The following is a 23,653-nucleotide window of genomic DNA, read 5'->3' on the forward strand; positions in this document are numbered from 1 at the left end:
TGGGTGCTGCTTCCAGGGACATGGGTGCTGCTTCCAGGGACATGGGTGCTGCTTCCAGGGACATGGGTGCTGCTTTCAGGGGGAAAGGTGCTGCTTTCAAGGAAAAAGGTGCTGCTTTCAGGGGGAAAGGTGCTGAATTCAGGGAAAATGAGGGTGATATCAGGGAAAAAGTTGCTGCTTTCAGGGCCAGAGGTGCTGCTTTCAGGGCCAGAGGTGCTGCTTTCAGGGCCAGAGGTGCTGCTTCCAGGGCCAGAGGTGCTGCCTTCAGGGACAAACGTGCTGCTTTCAGGGCCAGAGGTGCTGCTTCCAGGGGAAAAGGTGCTGAATTCAGGGAAAATGAGGCTGATATCAGGGAAAAAGTTGCTGCTTTCAGGGCCAGAGGTGATGCTTTCAGGGCCAGAGGTGCTGCTTTCAGGGCCAGAGGTGCTGCTTCCAGGGCCAGAGGTGCTGCCTTCAGGGACAAACGTGCTGCTTTCAGGGCCAGAGGTGCTGCTTCCAGGGGAAAAGGTGCTGAATTCAGGGAAAATGAGGCTGATATCAGGGAAAAAGTTGTTGCTTTCAGGGCCAGAGGTGATGCTTTCAGGGCCAGAGGTGCTGCTTTCAGGGACAGAGGTGTTGCTTCCAGGGAAAAAGGTGCTGAATTCAGGGAAAATGAGGCTGATATCAGGGAAAAAGTTGCTGCTTTCAGGGCCAGAGGTGTTGCTTTCAGGGACAGAGGTGTTGCTTCCAGGGCCAGAGGTGCTGCTTCCAGGGCCAGAGGTGCTGCTTCTGGGGCCAGAGGTGTTGCTTCCAGGGCCAGAGGTGTTGCTTTCAGGGACAGAGGTGTTGCTTCCAGGGCCAGAGGTGCTGCTTTCAGGGATAGAGGTGCCGCTTCCAGGGTCAGAGGTGCCGCTTCCAGGGTCAGAGGTGCTGCTTCCAGGGCCAGAGGTGCTGCTTTCAGGGACAAAGGTGCCGCTTCCAGGGATAGAGGTGCCGCTTCCAGGGTCAGAGGTGCTGCTTCCAGGGCCAGAGGTGCTGCTTTCAGGGCCAGAGGTGCTGCTTCCAGGGACAGAGGTACTGCTTCCAGGTACACAGGTACTGCTTCCAGGGACAGAGGTACTTGCCTGGAGGTTAGAGTTTCCTGGAGCATGGTAGCTGTGATCCTCCAATGGAGGATATGAAGCTTGAGCTTCTGGCTGTATTGGCGGGTGCACTGGAGCACTGGAGCTCTGGAGCAATGTGAATACTGGCTCACTGGTGTGCTCTGGCTTTTCCACTTTCTCAAAGTGATACGGATTCACACAGACTTTAGACTTTAGTTTTTTATAGGCATTTGCACACGTCTCCATGCTACGCAAATCATGGTGGCTTTGCACCTCTGGCCATCGCCACAGCCGGCAGTAGAGAGTGTGCGGGAAGTTATTTCCGCAGGACGCATACATCTGTTCAAACAGAGGTCTGGTGATGGTGATGCACTTGGTGCCAGGATTCTGAGTGCTGATAGCCTTCTCCAGCTCCCCCAGCTGCTTACTGGCGTGGGTCTTCCTCACCAAGGTCTTGACAGCATTCTCGTACACCTTGGCTTCCTGCTCGTTGAAAGTAAACTTCTTCCAGGCCAGCAGGCGTTTGACGGTGGCGGCAGCGAAGAACGGGGGGGACATGGCTGCGTCGGACCCACAGGCAAATGGGGAGACTTGTCAAGCGGCACCGGGAAAACGAGAGGAAACAGGAGGGGTGACTTGCCTGCTTCTCTTATTCCAGAGGCACCCGGATAGCAGCGAAGACCAGTCGCGGCTAGGAGATGGGACAGTGCCGAGAGGGGCGCGGGCGCTTCAGCTGCAGCTACAACACCTGTCTCAGGCCTCAAACTTTCTCCCGACTTCTCTCACTCCTCTGTGAAGGCGCCTCTGTCGGCAGAGGCAAAAGCTGCTACTAAAACCTCTGCCGGACCCTCCCCCGAACTACCCCTCATGACCTGGTATCCTATCAGCATCCCTTGGAGACAGAAAATTTGCAGAAGATCTCGGGGCAGAGCCAATCAGAGTTACCAACAATTAGTTGCGTTTGGGAATGAAGTTTCTCATCCAGTTTGGGTTGGCTGCAAGAACTCAATAAATTTAAATTTAAAGCTGCCCTGCAAAGGATCCTGGGAAGTGTAGTTCCTTAAAGATTCTTCCCAAAGAATCCTGTGAGAGTAAGCTACAGTTCTCAATATTCTTTTTGGGGGTTGCTTTGAATGTATGGTGAGTACACAATGTTAAGTTCTGCTTGTGGCAGATGAGTTGGACTTAATAGACCTAAGCTAAGCCTGTCCAATAACTTCCGTGGGTATACTCTTGAGTATGACTAACTTTGGATGCAACACCTAGTGGTTAACACTTTCCACACCCACCAGTTCTCCCCTACAAACGCTCCCTTGAATGTTTTGAAATTGTTTTCCCCTCAGATGTACACAGAAATGGATCTCAGCGTGATAGAAATCTGTCAGGCTGAATGCCCTTGTATGAGCAAATGGACAAATGTGGGAAGATTCAAGAACCCCCCTCATCTCCTACTGATACTCTCTCCTGCAAACACGTACAGCCTCTGCATTCACATTGACTGGCAGACATGTTGAAAACGCAAGTTTGCTGGTATAATGTTTAGAATTTGTCCAAAGATCCTGTGGTGCCATTTCCCCATCCTTTGCATGTACAGACAGCACGTTGGAGCATTGTGGAGAATAAGAGGTCTGTTTGCACCTCTCATACCCCTGTCCAATAGAATTGTCCATCCTCAGCCTAATGACAGCGTTGGTGGTGGAGTGTGTGTGTTCATCAGGACCATGGAATGAGAATAATTCAATCCTCACAGTCACCACCATCCAGTCATAGAATCATAGAAGGGACCCAAAGGGTCATCTAGTCCAACCCCTGCAATACAGGACTCTCAACTAAAGCATCCATGACAGATGGCCATCCAACCTCTGCTTAAAAACCTCCAAGGAAGGAGAGTCCACCCACCTCCCAAGGGAGACCATTCCACTGTGGAACAGCTCTTACTGTCAGAACGTTTTTTCTGAATGTTTAGTTGGGATCTTCTTTCTTGTAACTTGAAGCCATTGGTTTGAATCCTACCCTCCAGTTCTGCCCTCCGTGTGCTGCTCTGGTTCACCAGAAGCGGCTTAGTCATGCTGGCCACATGACCCGGAAGTTGTACGCCGGCTCTCTCGGCCAGTAAAGCGAGACGAGCGCCGCAACCTCAGAGTCAGTCACGACTGGACCTAATGGTCAGGGGTCCCTTTACCTTTATCATATCTCTTCTCGGTCTCCTCTTTTCCAGGCTAAACGTACCCAGCTCCTTCAAGCGCTCCTAGTAAGGCTCAGTTTCCAGACCCTTGGTCATCTTGGTCACCCTCCTCTGCATACATTCCAGCTTGTCAATATCCGTCTTAAATTGTGGTGCCCAGAATTGGACACAGTATTCCAGGTGTGGTCTGACCAAGGCAGAATAGAGTGGTACAATTACTTCCCTTGATTTGGACACAATAATTCTGTTGATGCAGCCTGTATTATCCTTTTTTGCTGCTGCATGACACTGTTGACTCACATTAACCTTGTGGTCCACCAAGACCCCTAGATATTTTTCACATTTACTGCCAGTAACCCAGGTGTCCCGCATCCTATTTTTGTGCATCTGGTTCTTCCTACCTAAATGCAGAACCTTACATTTATACCTATTGAAATTCATTTTCACCCAGTGAAGTTCAATTCACCCAGTTCTGCAATCTGTTAAAGTCATTTTGAATTCTGATTCTGTCTTCTGTGGCATTAGCTACCCATCCTAGTTTGTTGTCATCTGCAAATTTGAAGAGCATTCTCTCAATTCCAGTGGCGTAGCGTGGGTTGTCAGCACCCGGGGCAAGGCAAGTAATTTGCGCCCCCTAACCCGTGGATTTGCGCCCCCTAACCCGTGGATTTGCGCCCCCTAACCCGTGGATTTGCCCTAACCTCCAGATGTTGCGCCCGGTGCGGCCGGCCTCCCCTGCACCCCCCACGCTACGCCACTGCTCAATTCCTTCATCCAAGTCATTTATAAAGACGGTGAACAACAATGGGCCCAGGACAGAACCCTACAGCATCCTGCTTGTCACTTTTTTCCAGGATGAGTACTCTTTGGGTTCAGGCAGTCAACTAGCCACAAATCCAAATCAAAGGTCTTACTGAAACCAAGATAAACTATGTCCACAGCAGTTCACTTATTCACCTAGTTTGTAATTCCATCCAAAAAAAGAAATCTGATTGGTCTGGCATGACTTATTTTTGAGAAATTCGTGCTGGGTCTTAGTAATCACAACATCCATTTCTAAATGCTCAGAAACTGACTGTTGAATAATCTGTTCTAGGACTTTCATTGATGTCAAACTCACCAGTCAGTAGTTAACCCTTTCCCCCTTTTTGAAGATGGGGACAACATTTGCCTGCCTCCAGTCTGTAGGGACCTCACCTGTTCTCCAAGAATTCTCTTCTCAATTCTCAGCTCATCTGTAAGCTCCTTAATGCAGCCACACTGGTTTCCTTAGATGCCTCCCACTTTTATTTCTTATTGGTATTGCCTGCTTTGGGGCTTTCAATATTTCTCCTTTTAGAAACTCCCATCCTTCTTAGACTCCCTTCTCTTTGATATTTCTGACCATGGGATCACACCCAGTAGCTCATTAAGCTTTTTGAAATCACTGTTGCCCTAAACTTGCCCTTTGGGGTGGAGGGTAGTAGAATGGGTATACTTCCTTGCTTTACACAAAATTAACAACACCTGTAGTTTGCCCCTTAAAAATAGACTTTGGTCAGGATGGTGAAAATGTCCTTGCTGTGCTGTAGTAAATTAGCCTCTGTAAAAGGCAGTGGTGGCCACCAACCTGGATGGCTTTAAAAGAGGATTAGGGCAGTTTATAACAATTAAAATACAATATTGATATTAAAACACAATGTTATATTATATTAAAAACTGTTCCCAACAACTTAACATTTCAAAAATAAGATGGACCCTAAAAATACATTTCAACCTTAGAAATGGGAGATTACACAGAAATGGGAGATTACACAGAAACACACACACACACACACACACACACACACGACCAATGCAAACAGCAGGAATTGGGACTCAAGTAGGGCAAAGTGTTAAAGCCAACTATCTACATCAGGACCCCAGTCCAGATCAGGACTCCTGCTCCTGCAACTCTGCAACATGCTTTGGAAAAGTGAGCTGCTAGGCTTGTTGCCTAACAACTCACTAGGCTAGTTGTTGTGGTTGTGAGATTTTGTGGGAGTCTGCTTTCATCTGGCTGCATATCAAGGCCCCGTGACCACCTTGTTCCCTAAGGTGAGAATAACTAGACAACACATGACATATTGGTTTTGGGGATCAAATGAGACTTTATTGGTTACAGATGTGAGGTTTGACCAAAGGCATTGTGGTAAACAATGGCTCATGTCACTCCTGCTCGTCCACTGGGAGTGTTTCTAAAGGTGAAGCTGGTGGGTGGAGGGGGGGATCGCTCTATGACCTACGTCAAATCAGGGTGTCCCCCAAGCAGTCACCATTGGAGGAGTAGTATGGCCCTAGCCCCCATCTGGGCATTGGGCAGGAGCCACTCCTCCCAGATCCTTTTAACAGGATACCCTTAGCCAAGGAGGGGCAGGCGGATGCTACAACCTCCCTTCCAACCAAGACTAGGCATACCCAATGCATACCCACCTCTCAAAGTTGTGGCGATCCTACTGTAGCTCAGTCTGTTAGAGGCTGCATCCAATCTTAGTCCTATTCTGAGTAGATTCTTTGAAATTAATGGACAATACTTAATTTAAGCTCATTAAACTCTACTCTGAGTAGAACTTAGTTGGAAGCAACTCTAGGATTTATATCCTGCTTTTGTTGTGGTTGATCATAAGACTACAGGGCATGTGTAATCCAATCCATCCATTATTTCTCGAACGTGTGGTCCCACACTGTTCCCATAACTGCAACAAGAAACTGTCTCAACATTCAGCTGTCCCACATCATGGCTCCCTTTTTACAGACCTTGCCAGAGAGCGGTTTGTGTCCAGAATTTAGGGAAACTCACACTTCCTTAGTAAGGTATGTATTGGGTCAACATCTCTCATAAATAGCTTGGGACTTTCTAGCTTGTTTGAATTTCTCTCCTTTTTTCTTTTGTTTCTTTCCTTCTTTTGAATATAAGACAAGGGAAACAAGCCGAAGTATTTTCAAAGTGCACGTATCATGTGGCCAGTAGATACTTGAAGATGGCTATCATATCTCTTCTCAGCATAGCTGTCAACTTTTCCCTTTTTTAAGGGAAATTCCCTTATTCCGAATAAGATTCCTTGCAAGAAAAGGGAAAAGTTGACAGCTATGCCTCTCAGTCTCCTCTTTCCCAGGCTACACATATGCAGCTCCTTCAACCATTCCTCATAAGGCTTAATTCCCACACCCCTAATCATCTTGATCGCCTTTCTCTGCACACGTTCCAGCTTGACAATATTATTCTTAAATTGTGGCACCCAGAACTGGACACAGTGCTCCAGGTGTGATCTCACCAAGCCCACATGAGGTTCTGTTTATGCTAGTCGTAAGAAGGAAAGCCATTTTATATATCTATAGAGCTTTCCCGTGCCACCAGATCAGAGATAAAAGTGACTGTAGATAATTTCTACATGCAATAGTGCAGAAAACTGCATTGTGATCTCTTTTGACACACCACTGTACAAAGGGATTACCTGTGTATCACAACTACATTGCTAGAAATTCTCTGCAAATATACTGGATAACCCAATCTTATTCATCAGCTGGATGCATAGGTGAAGTGGAATGGGAGTGGATGAGCAGAAAAACATTCATCTGCACTGGCTGAAACAGAGGCATTCTTTCTGTTAGTTCAATAAGCAACCTTTAAGGGCAATCTTTCTCCTCCACCTTAAATCTATTGTAAAGCTACTGCAAGCTGACTAAAGGTACTCACCGGAAAAAAAGAAAAAGAAAAAGAAAGAAAAAAAGGGGTGGAAAAAACTGGGGAGAATTGAACCACTTTGTTTCCATGGAGTTTATTTAACAGTGTGTGCCGATTACTCAAAGCGATATGGGCAGGACCTGGTGATCTAGCGATGCTCTAGAATTTTAACTTTTAAGGGGTTTACGATTCCAGTTTGCCTGCAGTACGAGATAATTTCTTTTGACATTTGTGGCCAGGAACCCTGCTTTATCGCTTTGTATAGTTTTAAAGTAGTTTAAAGCTTGAATAACATAAAATAACATAATATAATGTTATTTATGTTATTTCCCACGTGAAGAACTCCTGTAAACCTTGCAGTATTGAAACTCAGTGAACAAGGCATCTTAGACAAGCTGAAAAACAAATGGTGGTACGATAAGGGTGAATGTGGCGCCAAGGACTCGGGAAGTAAGGTCAGTCGCTGAAGGTCTTTTTGTACTGATTAGCAATCACATATATATTTATATATATATATTTTTGACCCGCTGTTTTATTTTATACCAAAGTTATTCTCCAAAGTTAACTATTTACATTCTAAAGCATTGAGGAAAACACACCCCATCCCCGTCAAAAAAAAAAAGGGCAGGGATTTTTATTTATTTTTTATTTTTAAGAGAACTCCATTTTTTTAAAAGACTCAGTAAAAATGACAGCCTTTTTCTTTTGCAGTATCAAAGGCGCTAGTTGTAAGTACATTTTTTTATATATATACTCAGGTTGACCCCTCCCTCAAAAAAAAAATCTCAAACTGGTATCTCTACTTTAATATATACCTACAGAAGTTCCGTTTGAGTCCATGTATGATTTTTTTAGCCTCTAGTTTGCCTTTATTTTCCATAAATTTTCAAAGCTCATCGATTTTATTATGAAATTTTGTAACTCCTTTCCATGCACAATGATGGTTTTTGAACAACAAATGCATGAGTGTTAAGGATGGACATTTTTCAGAGGACTTCACATTAATAAGCATGACATATCCTTTTTTTTTTAAAGAAAGAAAGAAAGTCTGGAGGGGTTTATTTTTTAAATATATATATAATAGCGCACTATTTTATTGCTGGTTCATTCCATAAATCTTAGCCATTCAATTTTTTTTTATGATTATTCATCAAACCATTTTGCTACTGTATTACTTACATTCCATACCAGAAACTTTTGCCACTGCGTACTTTGATTTCCCTTTTATGGTATGGCTTTCAGCTTGTCACAAGCTTCACACACAAATTATGTTGCTGGGGCGGTGGGTGTGGACCATCCCAGTGGGGACTTCTCCAGTGGAACTTCCATAAGTTTGAAATGGATACTCCAGATGTAGAAGTGACCCAGGGGGTTTCCATCCATAAACGCTTTTCCTTCTTGATTTGGGAGAAAACATTATGCTTACCTGCTGTGATGAAACATGGAGATGTATATATAATGGAACAATTTCAAAAGGAAAAAAGAACTGAAATACCCAACCAGTATTAAATACTGATTTGGATGCATTTCTAAGGCACCAAACAACAGCCTGGTGTCCAGTTCCCATTGCAAACAGATGAGAATTGAACACCTGCCTTTCGTTTGTGCCTTTGAAAAATTACTGTGATAATGACCATAATAAGAATTACTAGAAGTTTTTTTAGAGGGCTCCATTTTCTGGTCCTGCTGAAGTCAACTCATGAGTATTGATTCCAGCAGGGCTTGGAGATGGCTTCTTGTTAAGGTGAACTTTGGGCCGATGGATGTTTGAATGCACCATTGCAGGATCAGCCTCTTTGTAACTCAAACCTAAAACCAAAAAATCAGAAAGGATTCAAAATTTATTAAGTCAGCCAAGCCCAGTCTTCTAAAATGTGTTTGTTTTCCCCTGGCTGGAAGGAACTGATCTATTTTGGGGTCTGGTTTTCATTGTTTGGTTTTGGGACATTTGGGGGGGGGGTCCAAATTCGAAAGACATTTTGCAACTGCTTAAAGATTTTTGGTAAGCTGAGGCTTAACCTGCAACTTTTTAAAGAGTCAGTTTCAAATTTCTGCCGTAAATTGGTCTGGAATCCAGATTGACATCAATTACTCAGGCCTTGCCTACATGAGAGAGCTGTGTTGGTTTTAGATGAAATTAGCTGTCAGACTGGAGCAAGCCCCTGTGTGTGGACTGCTTTTTTGTTAATTAGAATGGCTTGTTGCCACTTTCTGCTTGCTGAGTTACATTTTGCAATTCTCATAACCGTGGAGGCTCATTTAGTCCTGCAACGTTAACAGCTGCTGATAGCTTAGTCACCGGTTGCAATGTGAGTCTTGGCTGGGAGGGGAACCCAGTCTCGCAAGCCCAAAAGCAGTCTGTCCACATTGAGACTTTAACCAGTTTGACTCAATCGGTTTGAATTCATATTCCAACGCACACCTGCACAGCCTTCTCATGTTGACAAGCCTTCTGATTTTCTTTGTGTCACAGCTCAAACCATAAGTATTCAAACAATTGAGAAACCATGTAGCAGGTAATCCAATTCAGCAGCAAAATGGTTATGATGGTGTCTCAAAACAGACAGAGAAATCATTAATATTATTTTTTCAAACAAAAGTCTTCCCCCATTGCCTTGATGGTACACCTTAGACAGTATAGATTGATTAATATTTTAAGCTGGGAGTTTTGTTTGTTTGTTCAACCCCAGAAACTCAAGTGAGAGCGTAGGGTTATTTAGCTCAGCCTGAAAGTAACTGACCAGCTTCATCAAACATAGCAACTGTTGCTACCAGATGTTAAAACAGCAAAAAAGTGATTCTTTTCCTCTACATTCTCCAATATCAACAGAATTAAAGGCCTTCCTTTAATTTTTTTTAAATGAAAAAGCAGTTTTTTTCTGAATTCACCGTGCTATGTTCTGCCCCGCTCCAGAGGGGGAAAATGTTTAAAAGATCAATAGAAAGGCTCAGGTTAGCCCAGTGATATTCACCATGAAGCTGTGTGTAGTCAGCTACAAAGTGAATACCCCTGGTTTAGGGAACTATCTATATTGTTACCAGATACTGTATAGTTAGTATCAAGTAGGGGGAGATAAAACATTATTTCCTGGGTGTTCCTGCCTTAAGCCCTTTCATGTCATGGGACATTATTTGTGAGATGAATCTGGCAAGAGTGTTTTGGTTCAGCTGGTTACCTCTGAAATTGATGTAAAGATTTGGGTACAAAGAGTTCTAAGCTGCAAAATAGTGAGAGTGAGTTGTCTAAATGCACATTTAGGCCTTCAAAGCTAGACACCTCTAGAAAGATGTTGTCCTTCTGTCTCTTTCCTTCCCGCTGCAAAACTAACCAACTGGTTCGTTTTTCTTAGGACAAGACAAGCGCTCTGAGCCTGAGCAATGTTGCTGGGGTTTTCTATATTCTTGTCGGAGGTCTCGGCCTTGCCATGACGGTGGCCTTGATAGAGTTCTGTTACAAGTCACGGGCCGAGTCCAAACGAATGAAACTCACAAAGAACACACAAAACTTTAAGCCTGCTCCTGCACCCAATACCCAGAATTATGCTACGTACAGAGAAGGCTACAACGTGTATGGAACAGAAAGTGTTAAGATCTAGTGGTACGGCTAAAGGTCCAGTAAGCAAATCAACTGGTTTATGTTTTTGGTGTTCCCTGTGGTGATGTGTTGTTGGTGTTGTGTTCCCCAACGTGGAGTAACATCTCAGGATTATGCACATCAGAAATGGGACACAACACAGTTGATGCCTTTCCAACATGTGTTCTAGCAATGCCATGGGAAAGGCAGTGGTAGTTGATTGGCAGAGCACCTGATTCACATGCAGGAAGTCCTAGGTGTGTCTCGGGCCCTCTGGGTGGGAGAGAACCATGTCTGAAATCCTGAGAGGCCACTGAGAGTCATACCCAGTGAGATTGGTCAACATTCTGACTCAGTATAAGGCAGCGTCCCCACCTTTAATTCCCAAACAATTATTGGATTAATTCTTAAACTATTTGCCATCCTGGATTTTCACTATGATGCCAGGACACTTTGAATGGCAGCTTCTAGGGCTTGCCCAAGACTTGCCACCACTTGAGAGAGATCATCTAAATAAAAACAGCACACACACCAGCGCATACTCAAAGAAAAAATATCCCAAATTTATTAGCTGCCATGAATGGATGCATTAACATTGCAGCCTCCAACAATCACCTTAGTGCACCAAAAATTAATTTTACAAATCACACACACACACACACACACAAATATGAAACACACACACACAAATATAAAACAAGATCACATGTCATTAAAATATCATAATAAACAATAAATTGAATTTGTTTGCCCTTAAGAGGGGCCCTTAAATTTGTCTCCTGAAGCAGCCGCCTCATTTATCCTCACTGGAAGGTCAGCCCTGAAAACTTTGGCACTGGGCATCACAGGTCTTGCCAGGATATCATCATGCCCTCCAGCCTTACACATAGAGATGGACATCATTGATTATTCTTTCCTGACTTTCTTATGATCTTTTCCCCTTTCATTTATTAAAGGGAACTGTGGTGACTTCAGGTAAGTGCATTCTTGAGGTGTCTCCCCTGCTGCCAAAGCTGTGGGGGTAGGGTGGGGGTGGGGGGATAACACACTGACTTTCTACAATTATGTGATTTGTATAAGCAGCAAGGGTGAATGACAGGTGTGTATGTACATGGAAGTAGGAGTTGGGGAATCTCCTGGTGAAGACAAGGGCAGAATTCCCATTTATTGCTTTCTAACCATGATTAGACGCAGGACGCGGGTGGCGCTGTGGGTAAAACCTCAGTGCCTAGGACTTGCTGATTGTATGGTTGGCGGTTCAAATCCCCGTGGCGGGGTGAGCTCCCGTCTTTCAGTCCCAGCTCCTGCCCACCTAGCAGTTCAAAAGCACCCCTAAGTGCAAGTAGATAAATAGGTACCGCTTTATAGCGGGAAGGTAAATGGCGTTTCCGTGTGCTGCGCTGGTGCTGGCTCGCCAGTGCAGCTTCGTCACACTGGCCACGTGACCCGGAAGTGTCTTCGGACAGCACCGGCTCCCGGCCTCTTAAGTGAGATGAGTGCACAACCCTAGAGTCGGACACGACTGGCCCGTATGGGCAGGGGTACTTTTACCTTTACCTTTAACCATGATTAAGGGCTTACCCACACTAACCCTTCCTTCATGGTTTCCTGGCACAGTCCAACACTTTAAAGCTCTGTGTTCGAGCACCCTTTTTTCTTTCTTTCTTTTTGGCTCCAGAGCTTTGCTCCCTGTAAAAACACACTTTCAAAAGCTGAATCAGAGCAAACGACAATCTGCAGAAAACCATTTGTGGACCGTTGCCTGGAATGAGTGGGGCAAGAAGTGGATAAGCCCTAACTCCTATCTCTACTGCATTTGAAAGGTCACAGTAATGTGCTATAGCATTAGCAATCATCATTTGTCTAGCTATAAGTCATAACATAGATAAAATGGCATTCAGAATTCAGCTACAAATTCGTCTCTCTATTTTCTGCCAATGCAAGCAAGGAAGAATGCAATGTGACATAATTTTCCTTGTCTGATAGCAGAAAGCAAACAGGCTCACTTGATGTAACATAAATTCCTCCATGGCTAAACTCAGTCCCACCCACCACCCACCACCACCCCACACACAGAGATATTTATATACAAGGTAATATAATGACAACATCCTCTTTAGCTGTTCCAAAAGTAATTTCTCACAACGGCCATCCGGGAAGGCAAAGGTCATAACATTAATTCTTAATTCAGTAAGGCAATTCTACTTGGAGCTGAGGTTATTACTCCAAATAAGTAGATACAGCCTAGATAATTTCAAAGAAAGGTTAATTAGCATATCAGTAACGCGGATGGTGCTGTGGGTTAAACCACAGAGCCTAGGACTCGCCGATCAGAAGGTCGGTGGTTCGAATCCCCATGACGGGGTAAGCTCCCGTTGTTCAGTCCCTGCTCCTGCCAACCTAGCAGTTCGAAAGCACATCAAAGTGCAAGTAGATAAATAGGTACCGCTCCAGTGGGAAGGTAAACGGTGTTTCCATGCGCTGCTCTGGTTCGTCAGAAGCGGCTTAGTCATGCTGGCCACATGATGCGGAAGCTGTACGCCGGCTCCCTTGGCTAATAAAGTGAGATGAGCGCCACAACCCCAGAGTCGGCCACGACTGGACCTAATGGTCAGGGGTCCCTTTACCTTTACCTTTAAATAAGCTTTACTGCACTAAATAAGCTTTAACAGCAATATGCAGGGTTTCCCAACCTTGGGTCTCCAGCTGTTTTGGACTACAATTCCCATAATCCCTGATTGCTGGTCCTGCTAACTAGGGATGCTGGGATCTGTAGTCTCAAAACAACTGGAGAGCCAAGTTTGGGAAACCCTGATTTAGACATTGACTGGATCTTTGTTGTCTAGCAAGTACATGCAATGCAACAGCACTCTGCTGAATTGGTATCACTGAGTGAGAGTGATAGGCTATGAGTTATGCTCAGTAGTAGGACATCTGCTTTGCATGCAGAAAGTCCCAAGGTCAATCTCTGGCATCTTCAGATAGAACTGGGAGAAGCCCTTGTTTGAAACCCTGGAGAGCTACTGCCTATTAGTATAGGCAATACTAATATAGATGGATTAATGGCCTGATTCAGAGTCAGGCAGCTTCCTATGTTCCTTAAATCCCCTTTGCAAACTCATCTGCAAACCTTGAAGACAGCTACATATATGGGATTCACATGCTACATTCCATGACTTCATTATTTGTGTACCTGTATACAGACTTAGAGTCATAGAATTGTACAGTTGGAAGGGATCCTGAGGATCATGTAGTCCAACCCTGTGCAATGCAGGAATTTCAACTCAATCATACATGACAGATGGCTATCCAACCTTTGCTTAAAAACCTCCAAGGAAGGAGAGTCCACCCCAGGGGGTCTGTTCCACTATTGAGCAGTTCTTACTGTCAAAGTTCTTCCTGATAATGAGTTGGAATTTCCCTATTTGTTGATTAAAGCCATTTGTTCGGGACCAAGGCTACAGAACAGGAGAAAACAAGCTTGCCCCATCTCCCATGTAACAGCCTTTTAGATATTTGAAGATGGCTATCATCTCTCCTCTTTTCCAGGCTAAACATACCCAGCTCCTTCAAGCGCTCCTAGTAAGGCTTAGTTTCCAGACCCTTGATCATCTTGGCTGCCCTCCTCTGCACACATTCCTGCTTGTCAACATCCTTCTTAAATTGTGGTGCCCAAAATTGGACACAGTATGTGGTCTGACCAAGGCACAATAGAATGGTACTATTACTTCCCTTCATCTGGACACTGTACTTCTGTTGCAACCTAGAATAGCATTGGGTTCTTTTGGCTGCTGCATCACACTGTTGACTCAAGTTAAGCCTGTGGTAACTTGACTACCTGTACAGTTATTCACATGTAGCATTCAGCAAGTGTACAGTCTGTGTCCCTGTGTGTTCAAGAGTTGAGCTGTACTCATCAGCAAGTGTACATTCTTTCGCTCAAACACTTGTTCATGTGTAGAGACAGCTTGCACCTGTGTTCAGTGTAATGTGTGAACAAGTCCTCTGTTTAGTTGGATTTTGTGGTGCTATGTATTTTTCAGTATAATGCTTGAGTAGCTAATGTTCAGATAATTTCTTCCCTCATCCCTGGTTTTCACCTATGCCTTCGTGATAACCTCCTTCTCATGGGACACAGCTGAGATAGTTGCATTCTCATTGCAGATCCCGCACTTATGATGGCATGCAAAGGAAGGAGCTACCAAGATCCCAGCAACTTCAGTGATCCTGACCACCTGAGCCAATTTTACTCCCTCCCAGATGTCGGGTCTGACACATTATTGACGATGGTGCAATGAACTCTTCATAGGAATTTTATTTTTTCCTTCAGTGCCTTACAGGAAATTCTTAAGACTCAAAAACAATGCAAACCATCAAAAAAAATAGTCTTGCTTTGCTTGAAAACAAAACAACAGCAACAACAACTACTACTACTACAAGAAGAACACAGATTGATAAGAAGATGATATTCTCATACACGGAAAGAGAAAGAGAGAAAAGTATTCTTGTAAAAATAATTTTAACAAAAGTTCAACAGAAGCCATTCTTTGATACCACTGCACAGTATATATGGACGTTAATTCTTTTGAAAAGAGACAAAAGGTTTTCAAGTGCCCCCTTTTATCAAAATATTAAGCTGTTCTTAATATTATGCCTCAGAATACCACTGCTTATATTCTTAGGGCAGCCTGTTAACCTAACTCTGTGATTTCCTGTCACAATGTGTTGCTTTGTTCCTTCCTTTGTGATGGTAAGGATCCTCTTTTGCCATTTCCGCTCTAGATCCTGCCTCACATTTTAAGAAAATGCATATATCTGCTCCAACAAGTGAATGTAACATACAAACAAAACAAAAAATGATGAAAATATATGGAGGGGGGGAGGAGGTGTGTCAACCAATTGAAATAAAACATCATGGAGGCTCATGCATCAATTTGTCAAGGAAGGACCTGGTGTATCTTACAAAGGAAAGTTTTCAAGAAGGAAAACACAAGAGGACAGGCTAGAAATGCACCCATGTCCTCTATCATCTGCAAGTGCATTCTTATTTTTATTATTAAAACAAAAATAAATAGCATCACTAGTTTTGAGAAGAATTCATTCCATTCCATTTCCTGCCACATTTCATGTTTCTGTGCGATATATCTTTTGGATGTTTATTGCTGGCACCGTTGTCCCTTCTCCATTCAGCATTTAATATCAAATGATTATAAGTGAGAGGACTGAAGAATACAGTTGTCCCCCATAACGCAGTTTCAGAATCTCCACCTTTTCTTTTCTTTTTCCTTTTCCTTTTGTAATAGTTAGGATAATAATAATGATGATGATAATGATGATAATAATTTTTTTTAAAGAAAAAAAACTAGCACTGTGCTCAGACGATGCTTCGTGGATCAGCCTCGCTTTGTAAAAAACTAAAATTAAAAACATAACACAGGATGGTACCTCAAAAGAGACCAGCTGGTCCGACTCGTAACAAAATGCTCTAGCATTACTATTGCTGGTAGTTATTATATTCTCAGCTGCTGCCAATCATAATTTCATGGCTACTTTTTTTCTTTCCTTTCTGAAAGATACTTAGGGTTCATCTTCAGTTTTCCTAACAGATATAACGCATTCCAGTATATACAGCTTAAGATACGGACTGCATTTATTGCCTTACAGCTTTTTCAGATGTAGGATGTGCTCCACCATAGAGTCTAGCAGAAGTCGACAACATTGGAAGAGCTCAGGGGCAGAGCGTGTGGCTGGAGTTAGAGAAGATACCAGGTCCAATCCCTGGAATCTCTAAATGTAAAAGACCTCAGGTAACAGGGTGAAGGAAGACCTCTGAGTCTGGAATCTTGGGGAGGTTTTTGCTCCTTAGAGTAGACATCCTTACCAAGGTGGACCAATGGTCTGACTCATTATGAAGCAGCATCATATGTTCATAAGCTGCATCTTTAAACAAAAAAACAAAAACAAAAAAAAACCCATTGTCATTTACCAGATAGACAAAATACAAGTTAAAGGAGTCATCTACATACTAATTACCTCTAATTATGACAATATGTGCAACTGGTAGTTCAGCAAGGGTTTCATTTCACTGATAACATACTGGATATTAAACAAAATTTTAAGAAATATTATGAATAATATATTTTTTCTTTAAAATCAAAAAAGGAAAAAATGTTTGAAAGAGGTCACTGAATATATTTGATAGCTCATTAGAACAAGGCATATAAAGGTCACTGATGATATATTTGATAGTTCATTAAATCAAGGGATATACTATAGGACTTGGGGGGGATACGTTTTCACAAATGTAACATAAAAAAAAAAATCATCAGAGAAAATTCTCCCATAGAATAAGCTGCTGCTCATGTTTTTACAGAGGTATTAAGCAAAAAGAAGCTGTACTTTTTCATGAAACTGTGATTCTCAATTTCTGAATGCTATAATGTTCCAGCAAAAGGAAATGCAAAGCTGTGCAAAATGTTGTATTTAAGTTTTAAAAAAGGGGAAAAATAGACATTTTCTTAGATGCTGTATAAAAAGAAATGTATGTTTGTCAAATGAAAATAATTTTTCAGAGTGGAGACTTCACACTAGTGAAGGGTTTGGTAAAAGGGTTGTTATTTTTAAAAACATGCATGTTTAAATAATTAAAAAATGTCAATTGCTTAAAAAAAATCCTGCTACTAACTTCAAGCTCTGGAAGTTCAGCAGTAGCCAGTTGAGAATTTTTTATTTTTATTTTTTCCCTTTTGTTTTTAAAAACAACAACAAATCTTTTTTAGGTTATTTCTTTATTCGGTTGTTAAAATTGCACTTCAGTGAACAGAAGAAGAAAAAAAAACCCTGCCAAGCGAAACTCATGGCTGTCAAAAGTGTAAAACTGCATGTGTGGGCATAAATTCCTAAGCCTCATTTGAATGAGGCATTGTACAAAGAGTTTTAATACATTTTGTAAATAAAATTGTAAAGAAAACAAAATTAAAAAAACTGATTCTGAACTTTTGCCTAAAGCAAACACTTGGCTCAGTAGCCTGTTTCATGGATATTCCTGGCAACTTGCACCCAAGCAACTGCAATAGTTTCCACCATTCTTAACAACTCTTAAAAAAGAAAGAAAGAACAAGGTTCTAGGCCTTATCTATACAGAAAAACCTGGGGGTGTACTTCGCATTTCCAAAATAAAACCATGGCAGCAATTGCTCACAGGTTCACTAAATATAGTTTTTATCAAAAGGAATTAATTGTGTTGAAATGACAAAATAACCATCCACACAATCACCTGATGACTGTAGGCAACTATCAGGGCTCATCAGCAGAGATACCTATTCTCAGTTTCCTGTACTGTGGTACCTCTAAATACGAATGGGATCCGTTCCAGAGCCCCGTTCTCATCTAGAGGTAAACGTATCTAGCGATGGCACGTCTGCACACGCGCGCGTCGCTTTTCGCCGCTTCTGCGCATGTGTGTGATGTCATTTTGCGCATCTGTGCATGTGCAAGCGGCGAAACCTAGAAGTAACGCGCTCCGTTACTTCTGGGTTGCCGCGGAGCGCAACTCGAACACGCTCAACTTGAAGTAAATTTAACCCAAGGTATGACTGTATTAGGTGGCTGGGTCTTTGAGCCACCGTTTAAGAAATCCCCACAATTCTCCAGATTGCTACTTCATTAGGGGCATTATGGGAAATTTTACATGGCATCTTCTAGTTAGGAATGGGGGAGACATTTGAATTCAGCTCACATTTGAAGGTGCACTTACCTAATCTGCACTTTCTGAAACAAGACGACAACCAAAACACAGCTGTCCTTTGAAATCTGCTTTTCTGTGAATTTAGCAATGTGGTTCTCCAACCAAGGTGCAGGGGGAAGGTATGCTTATGGGCTGGGATGAGCTGGAATCAGAGCTATAGGATCCCATACATTGTTGGTTCCAGATTTCAGATGGCTTCTTAGGCATAACACCGTCTATGGCGCCCCATCCTCAATGTATCTATCTCCTCACTGCAGCAGATCCAAAGGGGTTCTTGTCAGACAGACCACTTCTGGGGTGAAGAACATCTACAGATGCCTGATCATGCTGACCCCCTGTCACCAGAGGCGAAGCAACCTGCTCCAGTATCTGGAGCGTCACTCGTTCCAGGGGGCGTGATCACATCCCGGGGGCATGTCACATGTCACGGGGGGTGCCGCTGATGGGGGGCAGCATTTTGTCACAGACACCCTTGGAATGGCACCCAGGGTGCCCCCCACATAAGAATGCCCCTGCCTGTCACCAGGCTTGGTCACATAAACTATCCCACTTAAATAAACAGCTCGTATCTACAACATGTTTAACCAGCAGTATGGTCATTTCTACAAGGACTGTAGGGAAGTTTGCCTTGACCCATAGTCCTGCAAAGAGTCTTGCAGTGGGACCAATGGGTGGTGAGCAGAATTGGCAGCAGGTAAGATGTGATGTGGAAAACCCAACAGAACAAGGGTTAAGGAGAACCTATGGTATACAGAGAGCCCACAGGTTGTACAAAATCCAGGGATCTGGCACACAGTGCTATTTTTCTAGAAAAAGAGGCACCGGAACTCATGCTTGTTCAATGTTGCCCACATGAGAGATGCCGGAATTCAGTTCCCATAAATTTCACCTGGAGGAAAAAAAACCTGCTGGCACACAATGGGCTAAGCACAACTACAAGCAAGCATCCAATGTGGGAAGCAGGGAGCTCAGCCTGCCAGCCAATAATATACAAGAAGAAGAAGAAGAAGAAGACCCCATAAATTACATTATATGCAGAATCAAAGCACTTAGCCATGCTAGATTTCCTTTCTTCTTCACCACTAACAATGGTCCTCCCTTTTGGCCAGCTGAACACCACAAAGTTGCTGCCCTTTCGAGAGACATCAAAAACCAAAGGTAGGAAACCTCAGGCCGAAGGCCACATTCTAGCTGGCCTTATAAACTCTAGGCCACACCCCTTGTCCCCAGGCCATGCCCTCCACTGGCCTTGCTTCACATGCTCCTACAGCATTTTGGGCTGGATGGGATGTGTGTGCCATGACTTTTGCTTGCCTTGGTGGAAACTAGAAAGGGGCAGTAGTGAGCTTTGGACCTTACTGAATGAAAAGAATGTTGCAGTGCCCGCATTTGCCCTTGGCCCCACCTGCCATTGTGATATGGCCCCCAGAAGATTGGTCAGAAGGAATGCGGCCCCTGGGGTGGGGAACAAAAAGGTTCCTCAACATTCTTGCTGGAAAGCCTTCAGAGGCAGAAACAGATAAGATTCCCTCCGAAGTGCAAAAAGACAAAAGGATTTTGTGGAGGGAACCCTTATATGCCTCCTTGTTTATCCAAGCTATTGGGAGCATGTGACATGGTGGGCTTACACACCAGAGGGCTTTGTTTCCTCTAGTTTATACAGGCCTCTGGTTTCCGAACTGTTTTCTGTAGAACCCTGCATTTCCTTGGCAGCTTATCCTCTTCAGGAGAAAATAAGTAAGGACATGTGCCCTAAACGGCCTCGGTCCTGTATACCTGAAGGAGCGTCTCCAGCCCCATCGTTCAGCCTGGACACTGAGGTCCAGCTCCAACGGCCTTCTGGTGGTTCCCTCACTGCGAGTAGTGAGGTTGCAAGGAACCAGACAGAGGGCCTTATTGGTAGTGGCGCCCACCCTGTGGAACACCCTCCCTTCAGACATGAAGGAAATAAGCAGCTATCCTATCTTTAAAAGACATCTGAAGGCAGCCCTGTTTAGGGAAGTTTTTAATATTTAATGCTGTACTGTTTTTAACATTTGACTGGGAACCGCCCAGAGTGGCTGGGGAAACTCAGCCAGATGGGCGGGGTATAAATAATAAATTATTATTATATATTATTATTATTATTATTGAAAGGTCCCTTGCTCATCTCTTGCTCTTCTGACTTCTACATCCTGTATGCCCAGAACCAGTGTGGACTGGTTCATTAATTCAAATGGGGCACTGCCCCACCAACCTCTGCACTCAGCCAGCCTCACCACCTGCCTGCCTACCTCTCTGCTTACAACCAGTACTGTTGGCAGCTTCCTCCTTGGTGTTGGGGTTGTAGAACTCAGAAGGGAAGAGGATGGGGCCAAAACCAGGCTCTTGCCATTGGCTCTGACTCCATCTCCTGTTGCGCTCCTTGCCTTCTGCTTTACCAGTCATCCCTGTCAACAATGTGCAATGGCAGGTAGGCACTTAGGAACACAGATAGGTGTGCTTTAGAACAGAAACCACCATTCAGATTACGTGGTGACAGTAAGACAGTAAGAAGCCTGGTCAGAACTCACATTAAGGCCCATCCTCTGCAGGGTTTTTGCATGTGTTCAGGGCTGGTCCAACACATTTTGCCACCTGAGGCAGACCCCAAAACAGCACGTCCCCTCCCTGCCAGGGAAGAAGGGATGAATGAAGATCTGCATTGGGAACAACAAGGGAATAAAGGACTGACTTGAGGATCTGCTGTCCCTGGGTATCCTGCTGCCTGAGGTGGACACCTCACCTTACCTCATGGCCCTGCATGTGTTCCAACTGATCCTCTTTGGAAGAGACCAACAGTTCCTGTTTTCTAGCCCCTGTAAATCACCGTTTCTCACTTATCCAAACATTTGTCTTGTAGGGATGCCCAAGTGAAATGGTCAGTGTGAGTTTGTTGGCACTCTCATTCTTTTTCCCAAGGACTGGGAATCCTGTGGCCCTCTAGATGTTGTTTGACTCCATCTTCCATCAGACCCAGCCTACATAGGCATTGGTCAGGGGTGATGGGAGGTGGAGTCGTAACAACAACTGGAGGGCCACAAATGCCCCAACTCGTATAAAACTGCCTCTCTCTAGTTTCTAGAGAGTGTCTTTATCCCCTGTTGCAAACATAGGAGGCTGCCGTCTACTGAGTCAGACCATTGGGCTATCTTGTCCACACTGTATGGCAGCAGCTCTCCAGGGTTTCAGGCAGGCTATCTTTCCTTGCCCCATCTTGACCTGCTGTGGAAGGATTATGGGACCTTCTATAAGAAAAGTTGGCCCCTCTCAAACTTGAGGCCTCAACACTAAAGTACCTTGCTGTGACCAGCAGACCACTTCACATGTACACGGCAACTACCAGTTTATATTTGAGCTGCTGGTCATTTATTTTGGGATAATTATTCTTTCCTTACTATATCAAGAACGAAGAGCCTTAATGTTTTTAAATCTGTGGAAGACTGGCTTTTGCAGAGTACATAAGCACAGCAGGCAGAGTGAGGCAGGACCACTCTAGGGAAGTCCAAGCGCAGCAACAGAGCACACACTTTGTGTGCATAAGGTTCCACTTGAATCTCCAGCATATCCAGAAGGGGGGAAAAGATCAGAGGTAGCAGTTGATCTGCCTAAGAAGCTGGAGAAGGTTACAGCTCAGTGGTCAGATTATGGATGCACGTGTGTTGATGTTAAAAAAAAAAGGATTATATGAAAACACCCTAGTTTTCATCTCTGAAAAGGAGAAGGTGTGAAAATGAGTGTGGAAGAGCACGCCTGTTTCTTATTTTGTTTTGTTTTTTGCTTTTTTGCTTTTTTTTTAATTAAAAAAAGCATTTCTCTTCCATTAAGCACAAAGAGAGGAAGAAATACAAGGGAGCGAGCCACTCCAGCTCCTGAGCTGATCTAGAATGGGAGGATGGAAGCTCAGAGGCCGTCATCCCCAACATCTCATGTAAGGCTGGGAAAGATTTCCCGTCTGAAATCCTGGAGATTCTGCTGCCATTCCGTGTAAATAACACTCAGCTAGATGTCCATAGGCAGTTTCCTATGCACATCTAAAATTATCCTAGCTTTGGGGATGGGATGGTGGACAGCAAAGATACCTGACCCTTCAGATTCAAACCTTCTATGGACACTGGAGAGCCAACATCAGATGGACCGCAACATCACAAAAGTTTCTGCAGCAGTGGAGAAGGAGTGACCCAGTATCAGCCTTGCTGAGGTTGGAGCTCTCTGTCTGAAAAAAACACCAAATCCAATGTAGCCTATAGCCCAGGGTGGGGAATCTTCTTGACCGGGTTGGCTATATCCCTCCCCAACCACCTTTGACAGGTGTGCAGGACCACGTACTGCTCAATCACCTGATGACTCAGTAATGAGGATTGAAGTCTCTGCTTATCAGGTGATGAGCTGAGAGTTTAATCCTGCTCTCTCCAGAGATCTGAGCTGGAGTTAACCTGTTGATAAGCAGGTGATTAAATCATGCTGCTTCGATTGTGCACACCCAAATTCGCTGTGGGGAACAGGCGGGTGCAACCAATGGGGAAGCCCACCCCATGCCCATCAGCTAATCTCACCTGCCCATTAGAGTGATGTTAGCTGATTGAGAGGTGGGCAAGGTTTGGGGGAAAGGGCCTTGTGGGTCAAATTAGACCCCTAGCAGGGCAAGGTTGGCCCCTGGGCCAGAGGTGCCCCACCACTGTGCAGGCCATCAGACAGCCTCCCAGGGACCAAAGAATTGCAGCCTTAAAGTAGAGTGTTTGATAAGCCCTGTTGTAAGAGAAGACAAATCCTAGATGCAAGGTTATTTCTGAAATTTGTCACCTAGCTACATTCAGCTCAACGCAGCGAGATGAATCTATTTATGTACTGAACCTCCCACACAATATGCACACACAGAGATGCATGTTAAGTGACAATATTATATTCCTTGTTAGCAACTTCATTTCATGCTCAAAATTTAATCAGACCCAGGCAGGTGTGTTGTTGTTTCCTCCCACCAACACCACCACCACCATACCCCCATCCTTCAAAGCAAAACATGCTTGCCTTCCTTTATTTCCAGGCTCGGTGCGAAATATGGTGGAAACTGGCAAGCAGAACCAACCGCATGCTGGTGATTGATATTCTAACCAACGAAGCACATGTCAAAATTACCAGCATGGCACTGAGAACCGGGCTGTTAATTTGTTGGACGTTTCTCACTGTGAGAGTTATAGAAGTGTGAAAGAAACTGTAATGACAGACTAATAAATAAAGCCCTTGCTGTGCAAGCAGCCCTTTGCACAGCTATTCCAGCTGCAAGCTGCTGTGTGCTACAAGAAGCTAGGAAATTGGCGCATTTAAATTGAGCTGCACCAAAGAG

At 44.0% G+C, this 23,653-nt stretch overlaps 1 protein-coding gene and 1 long non-coding RNA gene across 2 annotated transcripts in view; both read left to right on the plus strand.

The window, feature by feature from the left end:
* The window catches only part of LOC310754153 (glutamate receptor 3), a 204,452-nt gene extending 188,560 nt beyond the window's left edge, over positions 1–15,892 (plus strand). The window contains exons 15-16 of the mRNA XM_083595719.1: positions 10,321–10,585; positions 14,709–15,892. Coding sequence (XP_083451845.1) covers positions 10,321–10,566 — 246 coding nt within the window. The 3' untranslated portion in view covers positions 10,567–10,585; positions 14,709–15,892. The remainder of the gene's footprint in view (positions 1–10,320; positions 10,586–14,708) is intronic.
* LOC310754180 lies at positions 156–577 on the plus strand. The gene is made up of 3 exons (XR_014543659.1): positions 156–255; positions 298–444; positions 487–577. It is a non-coding gene; the product is annotated as an uncharacterized lncRNA (long non-coding RNA).
* Positions 15,893–23,653: the final 7,761 nt, after the last annotated feature.

Source organism: Podarcis filfolensis (assembly GCF_964270895.1).
Source record: "Podarcis filfolensis genome assembly, chromosome: Z".
NCBI classification, from domain to species: domain Eukaryota; kingdom Metazoa; phylum Chordata; class Lepidosauria; order Squamata; family Lacertidae; genus Podarcis; species Podarcis filfolensis.